The sequence below is a fragment of the Pleuronectes platessa genome, chromosome 11, assembly GCF_947347685.1.
Source record: "Pleuronectes platessa chromosome 11, fPlePla1.1, whole genome shotgun sequence".
In the NCBI taxonomy this organism is placed as follows: Eukaryota; Metazoa; Chordata; class Actinopteri; order Pleuronectiformes; family Pleuronectidae; genus Pleuronectes; species Pleuronectes platessa.
Window position 1 is genome coordinate 11,539,163 of NC_070636.1, and position 17,692 is coordinate 11,556,854.

The 17,692-nt window shown below is 43.6% G+C and overlaps 1 protein-coding gene across 1 annotated transcript in view; it reads left to right on the forward strand.

The window, feature by feature from the left end:
* rnf144aa (ring finger protein 144aa) overlaps window positions 1–13,646 on the forward strand; it is a 33,532-nt gene extending 19,886 nt beyond the window's left edge. The window contains exons 3-8 of the mRNA XM_053434891.1: window positions 1,230–1,334; window positions 3,079–3,139; window positions 4,737–4,953; window positions 7,196–7,343; window positions 7,762–7,851; window positions 10,088–13,646. Of these exons, the coding sequence (XP_053290866.1) occupies window positions 1,230–1,334; window positions 3,079–3,139; window positions 4,737–4,953; window positions 7,196–7,343; window positions 7,762–7,851; window positions 10,088–10,219 (753 nt within the window). The 3' untranslated portion in view covers window positions 10,220–13,646. The remainder of the gene's footprint in view (window positions 1–1,229; window positions 1,335–3,078; window positions 3,140–4,736; window positions 4,954–7,195; window positions 7,344–7,761; window positions 7,852–10,087) is intronic.
* The last annotated feature ends 4,046 nt before the right edge of the window (window positions 13,647–17,692 follow it).

Below are 17,692 nucleotides of genomic sequence, written 5' to 3' on the forward strand. Positions count from 1 at the left end.
TTTTATTGAGATATATATTCACCATGCACTTGAAAGGATACACGTCTCCAAAAAATACAGGTATATGCAAAGCAAACACTTCCAGAAGATTTGGCTCCACATCAGAGACAAAAGCACAAAATCCAGTTTAACCTGATAAAACCCACACAGGATTTTCACTGTGTGGATCTATCATTAGTCTCACATCCCTCCTGTGTGACACTGAACCAGTGTGAAAAGACACAGGAACAGTAACAGCTGTCAGATCTTAATTCAAGTCCAGCAAAGAGGAGACAATGTGATTAAAAATAGAAGCCACTTCTCAGAACCCAGTCTGGGTGCTGGTGGTTTCCAGAGTTCAGTTGGAGTTTACTCTAGAGGTCGACCACAGTGTAAATACACAGAGGGGCAGTTATCTCACTGAACGAATCAGCATTTCCATCTGTGATATTCATTTAAAAAAGCACACTAAGTAACAATTTACTGGACCAACAAATATACATAGAATCAAAGCCCATTATTTGCTTTATAATAGGTTTTCACAGGCAATGAATTTCCTTTGGTGCATATTAATTTCTTAAATTCTCATTATCAGTTTCAGCTTTGTGCAGGGGTTGGTGATGTTAATGTAAATCTGTACCTAGAATCATCTCACTGGTTTTACTGTGAGAGCCTGTATTCCAGGTTACATGAGTCATGTGCAACTTTGATCTAAAGCTGCATAATTGATTTTTTTTTTTTTTAAATGGAAAATGTGTTATAATAATTTATTTAAGCTATGTTGCGTGCCAAATATACATCTAATATTTATTCTTGATCTATGCTTTGATTCACGCCAGCTAAATGCTGGTTCTGGCCAAGTCGGGTCCAGTGGGTTCAGCTTTTTAGACACAAAGTGAAATGACCTGAAACTGACCTGAAGCTGTGAAACCAAAACAACGAGCTGAAAGAAGCTGAACCTCTTTAAACCAGCCGGACTTTGTTATCGCTGGTGAACCCTCTCACTTTACACATTCGATCCATCTTCAATAAAACTATCGATTCGTGCAGGGGTCGTTTTGAAGCTCTGTCACACAGACATGATGATCGAAAGTGACTCTTTGGTCAGGGATTGTTGACCGACTGTGTGTGTGTCTGTGTGTGTGTGTGTGTGTGTGTGTATGTGTGTGTTTGTTCTTTTCTTTTTTTTTATTCATTTGACTGGCCGACTGGATATTGAACCGGGTCTGTTCTGTCTTTTTCTCCCCCAGTGCCTGAAGCAGTATGTGGAGCTCCTGATTAAAGAAGGCCTTGAAACTGCAATTAGCTGCCCAGACTCTGCCTGTCCCAAAAGAGGACACTTGCAGGAAAATGAGGTATTGATCAGGATACATTGTTTTCACCTTGATGGATGTAAGATACGTTTGTGATTTAGCTGTTGAATAATGTCGTAGCTCTGGACTGAGAATAGACTCTAGGTCAGTGCAGCAACGTATAAACTCGTTTCACACTATAATATACTTTATGTAGTGCATGCAAGGAAGTAACACAACAAGCTGGTAATTGCATGCCTTGCACAATACATGCAAATGTACTGTATGTACATGTTGCAAATGCAGAACTGGAAATGCTTTTAAAACATACACTGTAAATAAGAATCGATGACAGAACAGCTTCCTCAATACGAAGCCAACGCATCCAGGTTCGCCCCCCTGGTGGCCGACAGCAGTAAAAGTCATAAAGTCTGCATCCTGCATGTTAGTAGACGGGACATGGACCAAACAAAAAAATCTAAATACATGGCAAATACATGTTTCTCACAGATGGTGTTGAGTTTGGTTTAGGGCTTGTATCGGCAGGAACTTAATACTTTGGCTCCACCCCACAGTCATTACCACGTCTCTCTCGGAGCCCATTGGCTAACATCTGATGACGAATTAGTTTCTGGGGACAACGCCTAATATTTTGGGGCTTCAGATAATATCCAGGCGAAGAGTTACGCCTCTGTTTGCAGTGCACTGTTCTGTTTTCAGTCTGACTCCTGAATCACACGAGTTGAATGTTTCTCAACACAAATCACAAACGGTGATACTTTCGTTAGGTGTTTTAGATCTAGACGACATTTTGGCTGATCTCTGATCTGATCAATTAAAAAGCATAAAGTCGATGCATTTCTGTCAATGTGTTCCTCCTTTTAAGCTCTTTGCAAAACTTGCTCAAACGTGATTGGTCAAACTAGAACCGGAGAGCAGAAGGCTTCCAGCACCGAAATCTCTCTCCCCTACAGACTTTGAACATTCACATGCTGAATCTGTTTATAGAGATCACTACTCTACAGAATCTGGCTCCACATTACATCAACAGAAAAAGATGGCAGCTCCTGTAATTGGGATATCTTTTAACTTCCTTTTTGTACAACCAGGGGAAGAGGAGATGCATTATGGTTGAAACTATCACATTTGCAGTTAGTTAAACACCTAAATCCTCGCTCAGCGCTCCCGTGTGACTCAAGATGATCGCTACCAAATTTGTTCCCGTAGCCAGAGTGTTTATTTCATCGTAATGAGAGTTCCTGCGGGCACGTCTTCCCAGCATCGGGTCATTCCGAGGGCAGACCACTCTCCATCCTCCAGGAAGTTTAGTTCACGGAGTCACTGACGCAGTCTTTGATCCGCGGAGTCTCGGCACGGCTCAGCGCACCGCGGCTTCGTGGTTCTGATTGATCGGTGTCACCTAACCCAAGATGCACCTGGTTGTCGGGCGGAGCATGCTCCTCCTTCGCGCTCTGACTGCCGCGCCATCACCTTGTAATTGACTGCTCCTTAACAAAGCCCCAATATTTGTTCATCAGTAAACGAGTAAACCTTGGTAGAGCCTGTGCATACACCTCGAATACATTCTGACGATTTAGTTCTCTCTCTACCTGAGAAGGGGATTAATGACCTTATTAATAAGCAAGAGGGCAATTTTTATGATCTTGTAGAAATTGTAATTTGACATTGTCCTGGATACAACATCCACATACTGAATGTATAGTTGTTGCCGTGGCTTCTGTCTATAAATACGCTCAATAACCTGCGTCTTCCACCTCTCCCCCTCCCACCTCTCTCCCGCCTGTAGATTGAGTGCATGGTGGCCACGGAGATGATGCAGAGATACAAGAAGCTTCAGTTCGAAAGAGGTGAGTCAGTGCAGGAGCAGCCGCAGTGCATCAGCCATCGCTCCTCAGCCTGTCTGTCTGTGTGTGTGGGGGGGGGACTATGACTGTCAGCCTCAGAGACACGTGGATCCTCCTGTCCTCCAGGGATACTGTATTTTACCTTGACACACGCACACACACACGCACACAAAAGAATGACGACAATCCCTACTCGCACGTGCAGCTGAAACTGTTTCTCGCTCTGCATGGAATGAATCATTCTCCCCCTGTGGACGTTTCTGTTATTGAATCGCACCAGGGGGGGGGGGCTGCAGACAGAGAAGATTTCCAGAAACACTTGTTTGCTCCGAAAGTTTGAGTCGTCGCTGGCATGTGTTTGTCAGGTTTTCTGTTTTCTTTCATTACTGCTGTTCGCTCTGAGTGAAAAATTGGACTTCAGACTAATTCTGTTTTCGTTCATGAACCGCAAATAATCCCTCGGGCAGACGAGGGGTGTTCATGTGACAGGTACTCAGGCCTAATCGTCCGATGTGTACTGCAATGCTCGACCCTTTCATCCTCATCAAAGTGTAACACCAACTCCCATCAACTATACATGAAGGGGGGAGCCTCCCAGACTTGGCTAAAAGAGATTTTAATTGGATTGGTTTGTCTGCAGATTTGCAAACTGTCTGACTGACTCTGACGGCGGCAGATCTCTCTGCATAATTAAATCTGTTTTATCTCTCGCCTCAGTGTGTGGCTGTGTGTTCAACGTCTGCAGTTCACACTGAAGAATAAGTGTTAACCTCCCTTGGATACCGGCGCTGGAAATATAACGGCAGGTCCGCGCTCGCTCCACGCTGTCAATCAAGACCTGCTTATCAGTGATGCTCGAGTTCCGTCGCTACCGAGAGCAGGCAGTAACCAAGCAGTGCTCACACGGTGATGTTAGTCACCCTGCAGGTTCTCCACCTACACACGAGGTGCAAACTGCACACAGAGCACGCCGATCACACTTGCAGGATTAAATACACGCAAAGACAAACGTACACAGGAACACAGGGGTCCTGCTAATGACCCGAAATCCTCTGAAATCCTCGGAAAGAGCTGCTGATGCTCCCTGAATAAGAGCAGTCAGCTGTCTCATCAATGTCCCCGTCCATTGAGGCAGAGCGGCTGCTGTAACCGTTCCATATTTGTCAGGCTGAGCTAAGAGTGCGTGTGGAATGTGTGCCCCGAGTGCTTGGCAGAGAGGCGAGGGGAAGGAAGGAGAGGATACAAGGACAAGTGCATCCCGTTGTAAAGTTAGAAGAGAACCGGCCAAAAACAATAAAGAGCTATTTCCCCCACGTGAGCAGCAACAAACATGAGCCTTGAAATGTGCACATTTATATAGAATTTCTGTGTAGCAATCTTTTTCCAAAATTTGCAAGTCAATTGCACCTTCCTCAGGGGGTCTGCTCTCCCAAATCACAAGAAGCTGAATATAGAAGTTGTCTAGTCACTGACTAGACAACGACCTTCTTACATCCAAAGTAATATTATTTATTATTTAGAGGCTGAATTTATCATTTTCATTTGTGTAAAGTGAATCTTCGTGACGCTGGTATCTTTCTTTTTCTTCCGGTGCCTCCAGAGGTGCTGCTGGACCCGTGCCGGACGTGGTGCCCCTCCTCCACCTGCCAGGCCGTTTGCCAACTAAAGGAATCGGACTCTCCGGCGCTGCCTCAGCTGGTCCAGTGCGCCGTCTGTGCACTGGAGTTCTGCTCAGCCTGCAAAGCCAACTGGCACCCGGGTCAGGCCTGCCAGGAGAGCAACCTGCCAATTACCTCTTTCCTACCAGGAGAAAACAGGTACTGCTTCCTGTACGCTTATTTAGGAAAGCTTTTGTGGACAAGCTTGTTCTCTGAGATTTCATATATGATCTGTATGATAATTAATTCATGATTTAAGTAAAAATGTAAAACTCAAACATGACACTTATTTTCTAATTTCAGAAAACTTAAATATTTGATGTTTTTCTTGGTCGGCTGTGATATGAAACTAAATATAGTTTGATCCAATAAGCTTTATTCATAAGGATAATCAAAAAAATATTATGACCTAAGGACTAGATCCTGAATTTTAATGACTTAACGTGTTATGCCATATCATTTCTGAGTTATTATAATATAGTTTGATTCTAATAACTCTTCAAACAGTACTAGGCCTCATTTGCCCCCTGGAAATCCTATTCACGTTCTCAGAACCGGTTTAATGCTCAGCACAACTGACAGAGTTCCGGGCAACTTCTCAATACAGAGCAGGATCCATTCATTTAGACTGACAGCTGCTCTGGCTGCTCTGTTGAGCATCAGCCAGGACTCTAGCATTAATTAATAGTCAGACATAAAACAATCTGCTGAACACAACTCTCGCAGTAAAGCGGTCTGAGGTGGGCATTTTCAGAATACTTGATCTGGACTCCCCCGCAGTCACATGATGCTGATCCTTTGTGATATCCTCTTAGTTTGGAAATGTCATTAGCTCGCCGGAGCTTCCGTCTATCGGCCCAGGTTCAGGGCTGAGCTCCGAGGCCGGGCTGAAGGGAGGGAGGATTAGCTGGAGCACTGTTGTAGAGAGGATGTAGAGAGCCTCTTTGTTTGATCTACACCTGTTCAGGACGAGGACGTGTCAGGAAGCTGCATCCTGACTCATCTTTGAACCTCAGGCCTTTTGTGACTGAAGAGAATCTCATCCGACTTCCCTCTCGTCTGTACAGCAGGCCAACGGGAACATTTCAGCCTCATCAGACTCTACTTCTGTCGGTTTCTTATTCAGATCGCTTGTCTTTAAATACAGACATTAAAGTATTTAAAATCACCCGCTGCAGACTGACGAGCTTTTTCTGAGGGTGCTACCGGAAGAGGGGAAAAAAGAGGAGCTATTTAAATGCAGAATCTGGTGCTCTGCCTCCCTTTAAGCCTTTTTGCAGCAGCCCTCCAGCTGCCAGATGTCAGATGAATGGATGTGTACAGAATGTGCTGTAATGCACTCGGAGGCGTTACAGTTGTATCAGTTCACGGAGGATCGGTCTGGAAATGAAAGGACGACGCTCAGAACGACATTTTTACCTGCTCGCCTCCAAAATTCAGGAATCAGTCCTTCACAGAAACGGGAGAAGTTGACACAGACGAACTGACACAAACAGGAGGGAACAGAGAAGCTGATCTCAGACATGCCGCATGTTCTCCAGAAACTATCCAGAGGGGCTGAGAACAAACATATGAGAGAGAGTCTTTAAATGTTCCCTGGAGCTCTTGCTGCGGGTCGTCTAGTTAGGGCTGCACGATTTGGGGAAAAAGTCGTATCGCTGACTATTGTGGACACTATTGGGATTTGCCACATAACAAACAAATGGTATTTTGAGTATGAGCGCTTGGTTATCAAAGTAAAATGCACAGATCACAGATCATTTTATATTTCGTGAACATGCCCACTTAAAAAACATCTAAGACAAAAAAAAACGTTGTGAAACTTATGAGAGATGCAGGACACCCCCCACATGTTTCAATTCATTAAATCACAGCTTATTGCAGGAAAACATGGTGACTGCATAGATGCCAATGTGAGAATACAGCAGGAAAGTGTCAGAAGAATTCACAGCGAGCGAGTGGGCTGAACAAAATAAACAAAAAGAATACAAATATCTTCTTGCACATAAAAGAAACACAGAAGAAGATGTTAGCGCCAGTATCGATGGGCTGTAAACAACAAGCAGCAGAATGTATGCGTCATGTTCTGCCTCCTGAATGCTCGTCCACAATCTGAAAAAGGCTTAAATGTCCGGGTGGGAGTTTAAAGCCATTTAGTGACTAAGGCTTTTTTTTTTTTATCAGCTCCTAAACTAAAGCCGTCCACCATCATTCACAATCCTGTTAAGCCAGAGATTGTAAATATTGATTACTGCATTAAAGCCATCTCATCCCCAGCGCTGCTCAAAGTGTGAATGTTGAATGGTTTTGGATTTTATATCAGGTCTAAACATATCGGGCTTGTGTCTCTCTCTCTCCTCCTCCTCCTCCTTCTCCTCCTCCTCCTCCTCCTCTTCCTCAGCTCTTTCTATAAGAACGAAGAGGACGACGCCCCAATCAAGCGCTGTCCTAAATGTAAAGTTTACATCGAGAGGGACGAGGGCTGCGCACAGATGATGTGCAAGAACTGCAAACACGCCTTCTGCTGGTACTGTCTGGAGTCACTGGACGTGAGTGGCTCTTTACTCGATGTCTCTACTCCTCATTCTGCACAGTTCAATATTGGAACACTGTGTTTGCTCACACTGACGCTGTAGAATCATTTGTCTCACCAGTTTTTCTATTATCTTTAATACCCTTGGTTTTGATAAGGAAGGAATAGGATTTATTTTTTTGTCTTGAAATTCATTGAGAGGTTGAAAATGACTGTGTACACAGCAGCCGGAGCCTGGACGTGGATAACGGTGACTTATGAGCCTGGTGCCTTATGTAATCTTAATTGTGTGTGTGTGTGTGTTTGCAGACGACCGGCCCGCAGGTCATTTAAAAAGCAATTTTCTCTGAACAGCTGTCCCATGTCTTTCAAACCACTAATGGTCAGTCTTTATCTGTATTCTGTGTGTGTGTGTGTGTTGGGGGGGGGGACAGGATGACTTCCTCCTGATCCACTATGACAAAGGGCCCTGCCGGAACAAACTGGGCCACTCCAGGGCGTCTGTTATCTGGCACAGAACACAGGTGAGAGAGACCGTCTTCCTTCCACTGCACCTCGTCCTCTTTGCAATCGCTCAGGTCCCCCCCCCCCCCCCGTGTCCACGCGGCAGCATGTGGCTGTACACATGCTCTCTGCGTTTTTTACCTCCCTCTCTCTCCCTCTCCTTCTCTCTCTCTCTGCCTGACTCACACACTCCCATTCAGCGGTGGGCTACTATTATCTTGACAGCACAATGGGGGAAAAGGACGGCTTGATCCGCACGCGGCCACAAATGTCTGCTGGTCAGTGTCGTGCCGTTTCCAGCTAAGCCTGTTGTGAACATTTTTCACTTTGAAAATAGAACAGCTTTACATAACCAAGGAGACTCCTTTACCTGTAGGTAATCAAATGAAATGACAGATTAAACATATATAAAGGATCGGGGGATGACGTGTCATTTCACACAAGTGATATCGCGGATTACAATGGAAGGATTAGCCGTGACATGTAATTTCCCAAATGAAAGAATGTTTTTTAATTTTGAGGCCTACGCTGTTGTTGTTGTTGCTGTTGTTGTTGTTGTTGTTGTTCGGTTCCCAAATTTCTTTTCAGCGTGTCCCCAGGCAAGTAATGCATTCACGTCCCTTTGTCCGACATACTTGTTATTTTGTCAACATTAGCATACACGCTGGCATCTGTTGCCCAGTGGGGCAGACTGAGTCATCTGATTACAGATCAGCTGGTGGAAGCAGCTCCAGCTTCGCCGCTCTGTGCGTCTTTGTCTCCGTCTTGCTCTCCTCGCTTCACCCTCCTCTCTCCTCGCTTCACCCTCCTCTCTCCTCCACGTCTAAAAAGCCTCCCTCATAAATACAGCATGTGCTGGAGCGAAACTATCCTGCGATAAACCGGTGGGGGGGTCAATATGGAAGCACCCTCAGCGTCTGTTAAAAAAGAGGAAATCAGGCTTCTCACTACTGTACAGCCTGTAATCTAAATGCAAAACAAACAGTGATGCAGCTGTGAGGTGTTGACATAATGAGCAGCAACCTGCCTGCAAGTAAACAAATTAAAAGCGTCTGTTTGTCCTGAACACCGGAGTGAGAGCATCGTGCTATTATAAGTCACTTACGCATGTGACTGCTTGTTATGTATTCCATCTCACGGCTTTGAATTTGTTTGTGTCTGGCGCCCCCATGTGGCTAATCATCTGCCTCGCCCTGCTACTAAGGGAACATAGATGATGTAAAGTCGCAAACATGTTTACTGTCAAATTTCCCCTTCCACCGAGTGACATGAAACATTCTTGAGTCTCAGTTGGTTTGAGAATTATATACTTAAGTATGATCACATGGGTTTAAGTTCATTTTACTGTGCAGCACAAATTTCCCATCAGTGTAATTCAGTGTTTCAGTTTTCTATTGTTTCTATTATTTCCTTTATATTTAACATAATATAAACATATTGTATCTTTACTTATTTATTACCTTTTCCTGATGTTTCTATTTCTTGCACCTCTTTGGCATTTCCCCTTAGTTATCTCACATGTTTTGAAGCGACTTAACAAGCAAGAATCTCAAGAAATAGAATCATTAAAAATCACCCAATTATTAAAAAATGTCCTAACAGAAGGTAAGTAAATAATAAATACAAATGAGGAGAACATGCCAAGATCATATATATTTGATTCATCTATCGAGCATGGTGCTTTGGAGTATTTGGCAAAGCACTAAATCCTGAAAAAGCCGAATTAATTAAATGTGTGTCCCTCTGTATCGCACCATTTGATAATCCCTTTCAACTTGTTGCAGATCTTACACCTTTTGTTTCTGCTCATTCAGCACCTTTTAGTATAATTTCAATTTGAAGTAAATCATAGAAAAACCTAATTCATTATTACACTGTCTGTATTTACTTGAAGAAATCCTTTCATTGGCAGATTAAGAAAAAAAAAAAAACCTTCTGAACAAGAATTTGAAGCCACAGTGCTGAAAAGAAGTGTCGTTCATCGGCCTCTGCTGGACAAATGTTGGTATTGCAGATTGCTTACAAAAATAAAGCAAGACCTGAGGAAACTGTGACCTCACAAAAAAATTAAAAAATCATTTCAATTCGTTATCTTTTGAAACTGCATTTACTTATAATTCCAAACATTATGTCTGCCCTCTGTCTAATATGCTTTTGAAGGAGCACTGTGATATCCGTCACTAAGACGTTTGCTACCGATCCTTTAAATGATGTGTTGGTCTCATGCAGTTTGTTCCTCTCTCTCTCTCCGTGCAGGTCGTGGGGATCTTCGCTGGCTTCGGCCTCCTCCTGCTGGTGGCCTCCCCCTTCCTCCTGCTCGCCACTCCCATCGTGCTCTGCTGCAAGTGCAAGTGCAGCAAAGGGGACGACGACCCTCTGCCGACCTAAGCACGCAACAAGAGCCGGAGTGGAGAGCCATTCCAAGGATGGGCCATCTTCTTTTTCTTTTCTTTTTGCCTCCTTTTCACCACTTTACATTATTTTCCTCCCACCAAGCTTCGAGCGGGGGGGGGGGCTAGCTTCGGGATCCATCGCTCTGCATGAAGAGAGGCGTGGTAGAAGAGCAGCGCTGCACCTCGGCCTGTAGAGACGAGCAGGGGTCAAAGGTCAGACGTGGTCCGAGACGGTGGTGGGGTTTTTGGGGATGTGAAGAAACACTGAGCCGCATCAAGGGGCCTCACTGGGGGTTACTGTGGTGTGCTATGTTTGTGGGTGAGGACAAAGGGGGGATGGGGGGGGGGGATCAATGTAAAGATCAAATGCTTTTCTCTTGTATGGACAGATTCATGCAGGAGCAGGAAAAAAGACATTCGCTCTGCTTTCGTCGGTTTGTCGTACGCAAAACAAAAAGCTTTTTTTAAATCCACCGCCGCCGCCGCCGCCACTACACCCGATGTAGCTCTGCAGATCCAGTCAGTAGCATCAGAGTCGCACCACGCATGTCTGGTGTCCACTCGATTTGCACACGGAACACCATCCATTCGTCATGCTCGCGACTGAGGTGGAGAGACGGGGAGACTGATGTCCCTCGACTCAATGTACAGCACGTCCTCCTGATGATGTCAATGTTTTATAACCTGTCGCTTTTAATAGACCTGTGCTCAGAGTAGTGTCTGTGTTGTACTTTTTGAGTGTTTTACAAAACTGTTAGGTACACACGTTAAAGGGGATTTCCACTCAAGTGACGACAAGTAGTTTCGTTGAATATCCGCTTACGCACAAACGTTCTTTCACCGCTCTTCTCCTGATTCATTCTCCAGATGTCGGAGGTCATCTTTGTAAACTAGAGATTACAATTCCAGATTTTCATGATCCCGAATCCAGACATTTTTCCAAAACCGAGTGGGGATCCCCTTTTACGTTTCTGCGTTAAGTTAATCAGAGGTCAGATTTTGTATCCACACGTCGTGGAGCCATTTTAATAAGTCACTTAAAAAGAGATGTCACTCCTGTAATTCTCAGTCTCCAGGTGGTAGAGTAGCCAAATAGAAATAAATAGCCTTAAATTGAGACGAGCCAAAATCTGGCATTTCCCCCCTGTGCTTTAAAAAAAAAAAGTCAAAATCCAAATATTCCCAGGGAAAAGCATGTTTTAAAGGCATTTTTAAAGCATAGGAGACAGTGAAGCCCTTTATATCCAGATGATTCTATGATGTCACCCATATGCCACACTGTTTATAGCCATACTGTAAAAGACAAAAAAAAGGAAAGCCGTCACCTGATGTTGTGTGTGTGTGTGTGTGTGAGAGACAAAAGGACCTGTATTTCTTAAGTGATCCACATCCATTCACCCATTTGATACTCAACGCCCGATTGGACATCCCTTTCTCTGCGACTTTACAAACACCGACCGGCCCATTGTTGCAAACTTGCATACGTTAGTGGTCCCGAGTGTCGACGTTTCGCCCGCCCCCCCCCCCCCCCCCAATGTTCCACTTCTGGGCACGTGATTATTAAGCTGCTCTATACTGTATCACTTTATCTATGCAAGTTTGTACATTACCATTCTCGGAAAGGCTATGGATAGGTCACAATCAGCCGTGCGCCAGTGGGAACGTTGGGTGGTGAGAGCGGCAGAATGTCCCAGTGCACGTGGGTATCATGACGTTTATTTAATCAGGGAAATGCTTATTTGGCCATTTTTTTTTATTTTTGTTTGTTTTTCTGGGGAAGTTTATTTTCATGTTACGTGAGTAAAATGGAAAAATTACGACATATTTACGTTTTGAAGAGATTTTATTTGTTTTGTTTTGCTACCATGCAAAGTTTTCTGCTTTTATCCCTTCTTACGAAATCTACCAGTGTCAGTAGCATTTCATGAGGAGTGTGGCTACACTTACCAAAAAAAAAGTCAATAGTTAACAACCGTAGCTAATCATTGACGACTCATTTCTGTTTTCATAAGCTCAGTTCTGATATTCCACTTATTATTCCGTGTTGATAGTAGCCTTAAAAATTGTTTGCGTACCATAACCGTAGCCTGTTGCTTTCACCGACCTCACCCATCGATATCAAAGCCGAAACCTACATTTGTACCTTTTAGTTCCTTAAATGCTTAAAAAAAGTGAAATTCCAGATTTCCTTTTGTTGTTTTCATGACAATCGTGCCAAGCAGATTTCCTGGACGGGCTGAAGGAAACAGAAGTGTCTACTGTATGTGCATTTTGATCGTGTATTTGTATTAACAGTTTCTACAGAGGGGAGAATATTTTAATGCTTTTTTTTTTTTCTGTAAGCGCTTCACTCTATATATGGGTTTCATTGTTTTCCTTTGTGTGTGTGTGTATGTGTGAGTGTGTGAGTGCGTGTGTGTGGTGCCTGCTGTGAGTCTCTCATCTGAAGTCAACTCAACAGAAAAGTCAACACACATGAGGGCGAGAGAGCATCGTCACCTTTTTAACAATCTATCAGGGCTCTGATATCACCAGGATCATTTCAAACACAAGTCATCTAAACACAAGGAAAACAGCATGGAAGTCTGGAGCGGGCACAAACTAACAAACTGTCAAACGAAACCACGGCCGCCTCCATTTTCTTTCAACGCGACATTCTTCACTGTATCAGCTGTTGTATGCAACTAAACAGAAAACATCAGTCACGTTGCAGAATAACGTTTGATGTAAACATTTAAAGTCGCGTAACATCGGCTCGGTTGTAGAAGGGGACGGTTCCACTGAGTTGCAGGTTCCTGTCATTTGACCCGTGAAGGGGATGCAAGTGTTTATTTTACAAAAAGCTTCAGATCTACTTTGCAGTTATTCTAAGATCGAGTTTGTTTATGAGCAGCAATTGAATATTTTATAACCTGTTGTGTCAAGAGATGGCGCTGCATGAGTTTTCTCTGACTTCTACATGTTGAATATTAATATATTGTAGCCGCGAAAAAGATCTTTGGAAATGGTAGCGTGTTCACCCTCTTGACCAGTTTTTTTTTTTTTTTAAATTGGACATGTGTCTGTTTCTTCCTTTTTTTTGTTGTTTCTTTTTTTAATATATTTGCCTCTGTTACATCATAGTGGTTGTATTTGCATTATCCTTTTTTTTAAAGAGCTTCTTCTGTCTCGACTGGTCAATTCAATTTCAATCGCTCACTTCAGTGGATGATATGCTGTGTGTGTGCAGGGCTTGTGTTTATAGAGGTGGTGAACGATGTCTCTCCTCCAGTCAGTGGAGGTGAAGTGACCCGGGTGATGAACAACATTGTAAATTTGGCATATCTGAATCAGCTCTGTACAAGTTTAGACTCGACATCTCCGTATAGCTACAGTTCCACTAACACTGTGACACCAGGTATTAAAGGTTGTTGTTTTTGTGATTCGGCTCTCGTCATTCATTTATAAAAGTGTATTCATAAAAGTGAATATTTCAAACTCACCGATGAGGAGTTTTATGTGAAATGCCTCCCTCTGGTGTTGAAAGTGAGAACTGCAGCACAGGAATATAAATCATTTCTAAATCAGTTTGCAAAAGTTACACCATAAAAACTGATAACTCAGAACAGAACAAATAAAAGCCATAAGTAAAACCTGTATGAATTATTATTCAGAGTTATCTACACTTTCTCTTGAGGGTTTATTACCTCTGCTGAGGAGGTTTTGTTTTGGTTTGTGTTAGTCAATTATTTAGCAGGATTACGCCAAAACTACTAAACAGCTTTCCATGACATTTTCTATAAGTGTGGATCCTTATCAGGAGGTATATGCATTCATTTATTTTCCTGTTCTTTAACATCGTGAGGTAGGACATTTTTCAATGTTTCTGTTTATATCCGAAAGAATAATTCATGCATATTGATGGAAAAACAAAATCCGGAATGTTTGGGGGACTGCTCTTTATGAGTCTGGGTAATTTAGAGCAGATCCAAATAAAAATCTGGATGAAGTGAATTGAAATGTGGTTTCCAAAGGCCTCGGTGGAGGTACAGTATGTGCTCCATTCTAATTCTTACTATTACAAGGAGATACTCAACAATAATTTGAGAGATGAGCAATACACTCGCATCAAAGATGAGAAATGAATAACACATGAGCCTGTAATTTGTTTTTCTTCTTGTATTTGTTCTCATCTCCATAATTAATAACTCACAGCCCAACTTTTTGAAAGCTGCAGATTTATCATTTTCTGCTCCCAACGACAATCATTTGTAGGAAACGCTCACATCCTCTCGTCTGGTCTGTGTTTCACTTGCGTCTTTTCCCCTTCATATCGGAGGCAGCTCTGTCTGTTCATCAGACATGTGTCAGCCTTTTGTTAAGGTCTGCCAAAGAACAGGTTGTTCTCTCCCTCTCTCTGCCTTTGTGTCTATTTCCTGCCAGATGCTGGATCGGGAGCATTAACAAGACAACCCTGAAAATGAAAGTGCAAACGCTCGGTGATATATCATCCCTCACCAGCTGTTCTCTGTTTGGAAGTCTCTCCACCAATCACTGGGCCAGACCACAGGAAGTTGCCATCTGCGGGCACCATGGTGACAGGGTTTGTGGATGGGCGTTGGAGCTGATGTGTTATCTGGAGCAAATGAAGTATGATCCTGGGGAAGGGGGGGCGGAAATGGAGAGATGGACAGAGAGACAGGGAGGAGTGTAGCGCCTGGAAGACAAAGAGCCGAGGCTCAGAGAAACAGGAGATGAAGAGCCAAGCTGCCTCGCTGGGAGAGGGATGGATGAAAAGAGACGAGGCCTTCGCACCTGCTCTGTGCAGAACACAAGGTTCTGCTATCACACGTGCGCTGGCTGCGGGCCGATCAGGCCGGTCTGCTCTGGCTTCACCTTCCAACACCCCGCTGCCAAGGTGTCCTCCTGCTCCCCATCAGCACCCTCTCCTCTGCTCAGTGCTTACAGACCACACAACCCACAACTTACTATCAGCCCTTCAGCATGTCGGCTAGAACAGGCCTGAAGAAACTGTAAAAAATACAATTTCTGAACAAATAGAACTTGTTGACTGATCCTCTAAAGTTAGATTCAGTAAGAGAAGTGGCTGTGGAGTCCAGTCTATGCACGGCAGCTTACTCTCCTCGTGACAGGTTGCAGTCTCTGAACTTTGTATGTTGCTCTATGAGGCTTGAAGACGTGAATACATGAACCTGTATTTCACAAGAAAAGACTGACAGATCAACAGCATTGTCTGTTGTAAATCCATATTTACATGTATTACTGTGTTCCTCTCCTAACCCAGTGACCAGCTCATGAGTCCTTGATTTCATTTAGCAACTTATAGGTGTCTCAAGCCTCAGTTTAGAAACCACTGGTTTGGTCCATATAAAAAAATTAAAATAAATGCATATTCAGTTACAAAAAAAGTTTTACCTCCTGGAAGTCAATCAGCACTCTGCACAGGAAAGATTCCTTTAAAAAAAAAAAACACACACATGGGATTAAATATACATCTGTTGTCTATGGTTACCAACTAAAGAAATGACATCAGCATGTCTGAGATGGTTTCCATAACACTACTATACTGGCATCGCTGAATTATCCCTAAACTAGAAGCAATGTATCCATATTTCCCAGTTCAAGGCTACCATCGACTACTCTGCCTTATGATCTGAAAATACTATTTAAGAAGTAATAAGATAAACACCTCTGTTTCATTTTGCTGATAATATTTGTTTGTAGGGTTAAAATGTTTTAATGTTGCATGAACAGAAGTGATGAGCGCAGTTTAACGTTCTCATGGTGGGTTCACGTTTGTATCTACACAGCATCACGACACAGTGGTTATGTTGTCAACAATACTAAGATCCTCTCGACTGTAAATGGTGAATGTGTTTGCCAGGAGAGGGAACTAGAGTTCTGTAAAAGCCTGTTTGTCAACACTGATACAAACCTCGATTTCAAAAACGGTGAAAACTGGAAAGTGACAGGTCGATTCCCGGAATCTTCCTTTGCACATTTTGAAGAGTTCAAGCTTTTTTGCACAATTATCAAACATCCGATAAATGTCAAATCAGCGGGGGTCAAACAGCAGTGATTCCCTCTGTGGTTCAGCATCTCTATTTCCTGCCCTCACGTGTTCCTGAGCGCAGGTATTACAGACTCCAGTCCACCGCACAGCGTTCTAAATACAACTCTGTGTGTTCTGTCCTGGTGAGCGTCGCTTCCTATTCCACCGGCTCTTCCCTCAGTCCTGACATGTCACGCTGACAGGCGTGTGCCCCCGCTGAGGAAAGAGTGGACTAAACACATGTTGACATTAAAAGCTAAGAGCTCCCTGCCAGCTCTCGATGGGGGCTGAGGATTAATAATAAGCTTGTGTGTTTGCTCATACTTGCACACGCAGCACAAAAGGAGTCAGACTGCGACCAGGGGCCATTGTACACCCACCGGTGACTGACATATGCTGACAGGGTCCCGCCTCTGATCTATTTTATCCCAGCATGCAGTTGTACTGGTCTTTGTCCCTTCAGCCTGTGACACCTATTAGCGCTCATTAGCTTCCCGTGGTTGGGGAAGACAGGGCTGTGGTTTGTCAAAGCGACCACAAAGGATGAACTATGTGTGTTGATGTTGTTCTGACAATCAGGCACTTAGATTGTGACTTGACAAAAGCTAATTTCCAACGAATAGCTGTTGTCGATGATGCACAGAGCACCGTAGATATCTGGGAGGCATCAACATTAAAGGAATAGTTTGACATTCTGGAAGATGCATCCACATCAGATGCGAGGATTCAACCCACTCTCATCAGTGTGTGTTGCTGCAGTGGCTGGAAAACACTGGATCACCGAGTCTGGCTCTGTTCAAAAGTGAAACATCAGTAAATGTTGATCAGCAGTTCTAAGTCTCACTCCGCACTTTGTTTCATCTCCTTCATTTCATCTCGATTTTCTTCCCGGAGTCTTTGAGAGTCAGTGAGGTTGCCAGGCAACCAGCACAGACTCCTTGAACTCACTGCTCCCGACCACAAGAAGTCGATTGTGTCGGAAATCGTTTCCTCGCTGCTCCCAATGAAACAGACACTCGATGGTTTACTCAATGGTCACTTGAGATCTCCATCCATCCATCCATACTTCCATCCATCCTGCTTATCCTTTGAGGCTGGCAAGGGGCCGTGTCCGATCCAGTTGTTAACAAAGACGTGATCACATGACCACTGCTTTTGTCGTCCAAGCGTGGATTTTTTTGATGGACATATATCAACACACAGAACCCAGACTCGCTTAAAAGGGTGGAGGGTTGATAAAATATACAAAGAGAATGGTTTCAGACACAGCCATGTTTAGCTCTGCCAAGTAGAGTTAGTTATTTTTGCCTCTGTACGTTGGTTTGTTTATTTGCTGGTTTGTCAGTGGTATTACGCAGAATAATTCCATGATCGTGGAAAATCAAGGATTGGCAAAGATTAAGATTAAGAAAGAAC